The sequence below is a fragment of the Ostrinia furnacalis genome, unplaced genomic scaffold (genome assembly GCF_004193835.3).
Source record: "Ostrinia furnacalis isolate ACB-3 unplaced genomic scaffold, ASM419383v2 OfSCF3264, whole genome shotgun sequence".
NCBI lineage: Eukaryota > Metazoa > Arthropoda > Insecta > Lepidoptera > Crambidae > Ostrinia > Ostrinia furnacalis.
Window position 1 is genome coordinate 48,190 of NW_021133503.1, and position 4,358 is coordinate 52,547.

Here is a 4,358-nt window from a genome sequence, read left to right on the forward strand (position 1 = left end):
TACCTGCGATATTCCCATAAAACGACATCTATGTTTTTAATATGAAAGCCAGTGTCTGCGTCTGTGGCCCGTGCTGATGCTTTTTGCAAAAAGAGGTAGTTTGTAAATCAAACAATAGATGGCACTGTTATAATGTCAAATTGATGATAAGCTGTTTTCATTTACAAATGTTAACTTGCTCTGTGATTGGTCAGAAAACGAATTCTTTCTGAAAATTAGCCAATCCCCTTGTTTTCAAGTGACATTGACAGTACCGATTAACATTCGATAAAACAAAACGTACTGATTTCGCGTATTGATTTTGATTTGGCTCCAATGTTGTTACTTGTTTTATTTTGAGAAATTATTTTGCTATTTTCTCGACTAACTAGCTGTTTTGAATTGAAATAAACAAGGTAATACACATAGCTTGATATTGTAAGTATTCTAACCATTGTAGACTTTCTAAATAAAACCTTTGTCAATATATAGGTACCTACTATATTATGTTATTGTATTGTGTAAAGTTCACGGGTTGCTTACATTATAATATTATGCATGCTGTGGTTATCGTTTGTGTGGGAGCAGTTAGCTAGAGACCTTTGGCTTAATTTTTTTAATTGTGTATAATACTGTATCTCATGTTGATAGCCCAATAAAATAAATAAATAAATAAATGAAACTGATGTTTATAAATTGCAAGTGGTTCTTCCACGGTTTTTACCCAAAATTAACCTTATTTTTTGTCTTTTCAGTACTTAAACGACAAGAAGATGCTTCCCCGCACCTACTACAACGACCAAGATATCCGAAAACGCCAAATCGACACGTTAAAAATCTTCAACGACAATGTCTTAGAAGTCACTGAAAATTCGGAATACAAGATCGAATTTTCTTCTGAAGGGAAGAACATGAGCCTCAATGTGGTCTTAGGGCCTGAGTTTCCTAACGAGAAGCCTTCGATATTCGTCAATCCAGTGATACCTCACCCGTGGATTGCAGAAAATTCAAACGAAGTCATTAGAGCTCCTGGTTTAGTCAATTATACGTTGCATTCCGACTTAGGACGCATAGTACAGGCTATAATAAGGGAATTTCAAAGAGCGTTACCTCATCTAGCCACTAATGATGACACACCAAGCGATGCGAGTCCCCAATCGCAAGTTATATCGCTGTCAATGTTGCAAGAACTGAACAATTTGTCTATCGATGAGCTTAAGGAAATATTGGACAATACTGACTTACAGGTATGTTATTTATTGGTTTATTCTTTGGTCCTAATAAAATTGCCTTTTTATTTGATTGCACCAGAAGGAGGGCTATGTTTTTTAAAAGTTTTTGTTGCTAAAAAAATATTAGAAGGCAACTACATTCTACACAAACATGATAAAAGTCACATACTAATATTATAAAGAGGAATGATTTGATTGTTTGTCTTTATTGATGAGGCTCCAAAACTACTGACTGATTTGAAAACTTCTTTCACCATTTTAATGCTTCTACGGTTCTAACCCAATTTTTTTTCTAATGAACATAGGCGATACAAGTTTGCCAGCTCAGCTAGTAAATTATAAATATTATCTTATTTCAGGACAAGCTCTTAGAAAACAACCCGCAACTCATAAAACTAGACTTAGAAACAGAAGAACTAATGAACAGCATCGAAGAAATCGCCCAAGACAACATCGCAAAGCAACAAATGCTGGACGAACTAAAGACAGATGTCATTGACCGTATTTCAACAATTGTTCAGATGAAGATGAGCTATGAAGAGTTGCATCGTAAACACCAGAAGTTGGCAGAGATGTACGATCCTCATCGGATTAGGGATTGTTTGAAGGAAGCTGCGTTGAAAGCCGATGAGGATGCAGAAGTTATAGCAGAGATGTTTTTGCTAGGTTCGTATAAAGATACTTAAAATATTTCTACTTTAAAGGGCTTCTGATTAATTTCGTTGCGGGTCCAATGACAGTTTAACATTCCCCCGGGACAAACTTGACCTTCACTGGTTGGGTTGTAGGCAGTCAAGCTGTAGATCCTGGCTACACAGGAGTTGCAGCGGTGGGAACGAGAGGTGGGAATAGTCCCAACAAATTCTGTTTATTGTATTCATATTACTTGATTGTTGTTGTAAATGATTCTGTTTACATGACATGTAACAAAGTTTAAAGTCAAGTTATGAATAATAAAATAGCAGGCATATGCATTTATTAATTGTAAGAATACACAATGAGTTGTTGTTTTTTTCCAAATTCTGTATTAATGTGCTTGAAAATTATATTTATTATTAATTGCATCTCTGGGAGTTATCATTACATGTTGAACTGACAGTAAAAGCCACAATCCTACTAATATTAAAAATGCGAAAGTTTGGAATTGGATGTCTGGATGTTTGTTACTCTTTCATGCAAAAACTACCGAACGGATTTTGATGAAACTTTACAGTATTATTGTTTATAACCCAGAATAACATATAGGCTATAATTTATGATGATCTGTGACAAACGAAATTTCGCGGGCCAAGCCGCGGGCAAAAGCTAGTGTGTACATAATCACCTAATGGCCTAGAGGTACTTGAAAATTATATTTATGAATTGCATCTTTGGGAGTCGTCATTACATGTTGAACTGACAATAAAAGCCACAATATTCAATAATTTCTTTTTTGTTACAGGTAAACTACCAGTAGAGAATTTCATAACAAAATTCGCGGAGAAACGTGCTTTAGGCCAAGCTAGACGCGCGAGAGAAGAGAGGCTAGCGCACCAACTAGCACAGTTGGATAGAGCGACCACTTAACTCGATCGTCTAACGCGTTGTGACAGAAACCGAGCTAGAAAGGGGTGGGGATATACTTATAGGTGGCGCAGTGAGAGTTGAGACCATACAGGCAAAGATTGTATCGATGATTAGGTACAACGTTGGTGGCCTTTTTTTCGTCCTAAAAAACCGCAACATAAAAAAAGCGACACATTACGTCGATGGATAGTTTTTCGTCCCGGGCCACAGCAGATATGCAACTATTAGATTGATATGCGATATTGCGACTGTATCGATGCAGTATCGCGACTTCGCGACTTCATGCGTTCAGAATTGCGCGTTTTAGCTACAGCTGCGTTGAGCTTTCGAAAAGCGACTCAATTGCCGCGTTGCGCGAAAAAGTTCTGAAAAAAAAGTAGCTAAATCGCCGATGCTGAAACTTGCGTATTCTGACTGATAAGTGTTTTGTCTCGCTTGCACACTTTTAGCAAGAGCGAGGTAGGTGTATTTGATATTTGAACTTGAATGTGTAATGTTTGTATTCTGTTCTGTATTAGAAATATTACATCAGCGTGAGTATGTGCTTGCCTCAACTTTTTTTACGCGATCTATACGCGCGGTTGCTTCAGAAGTATTGTAGATAAATGTATTGTTGAGATGAAAGGAAGTTGAGTAATGCAGTCACAGGCTTGTCAAGATGTTTGTGATGGTGTGTGGGCTGTTATTTGCAAATATATGTACAAATATTTTAAACTTGTGTTCTGTTGATATTGTAGTATAAATCTTTACAAAATTTGTTCAAAAATATTTGCGTAATCTACATGGAAGTCGTATTTACAAAGAATACTAACTTTCGATGGGGCAGCAAGGTTCTAAGTATAGCCACGTATCGGAAAACGCAGCGTGGGACGTCCACCCACAAGGTGGACCGACGACCTCATAAAGGTAGCAGAAAGGCGCTGGATGCAGGCCGCTACCAACCGTGCGATGTGGATATCATTGGGGGAGGCCTATGTTCAGCAGTGGACGTCCTGTGGCTGAAATGATGATGATGATGACTAACTTTCCTTTTAAACATTTGTACAAATCTGTGACTGGTATTAGAAAAATGTATTATTGAGATAAAAATTGTTTTATGAATTGAATAGGTCGAAAGTGTGAGACTCGCTCGTATTCACAAACGATTCTTGCTTAAGTGAAGCAGCAAATCGAACGCACAGCGTTGAATAGAGCTCTGTGATTGGTTCGTGTGTGACCCTGTGCGTCCACGCGCACTGTGAGACCTCATAGTAATGTTTGTGAATACGGGCGTTTATGTAAGATATTTAAAGATGTATTGTTCATACACTGATCTCGAATTGCGGACCTTTTAAGGTCATAGCAGACTTATCAACTCGGAAAGGGATCAACACCGTATCGCCTTTCGCGCGCTGTCAACCGCGAGGCGAGGCGTTTACGTTACGGTACGGATAATGTGCGTTGCAGTATGGAGTTTCATACAAAGAATACTGACCGCCTCCAGTTGATACGGTTACGATCCCTTTCCGGGTCGATTAATGTAGCTATAGTTCCAAAATAGTGAACTGTCCTATCGATGACACTGACAGTGGGGCGCCACCG

At 38.2% G+C, this 4,358-nt stretch overlaps 1 protein-coding gene across 4 annotated transcripts; it reads left to right on the forward strand.

Annotated features, from left to right (window-relative positions):
* The first annotated feature begins 266 nt into the window (after positions 1-266).
* On the forward strand, positions 267-3,684 carry LOC114357583 (vacuolar protein sorting-associated protein 37A). Of its 4 annotated transcripts, none has more exons than XM_028311285.1 (4): positions 267-417; positions 750-1,226; positions 1,571-1,877; positions 2,653-3,684. In XM_028311285.1, the coding sequence occupies exons 2-4, from the start codon at positions 753-755 to the stop codon at positions 2,775-2,777; spliced, it is 906 nt and encodes a 301-aa protein (XP_028167086.1). In that variant the 5' UTR covers positions 267-417; positions 750-752; the 3' UTR covers positions 2,778-3,684. The 4 variants fall into 4 exon arrangements, with proteins under 4 accessions (XP_028167086.1, XP_028167085.1, XP_028167087.1 ...); XM_028311284.1 differs by having other exon boundaries at positions 268-417; positions 735-1,226; XM_028311286.1 differs by having other exon boundaries at positions 268-395.
* The last annotated feature ends 674 nt before the right edge of the window (positions 3,685-4,358 follow it).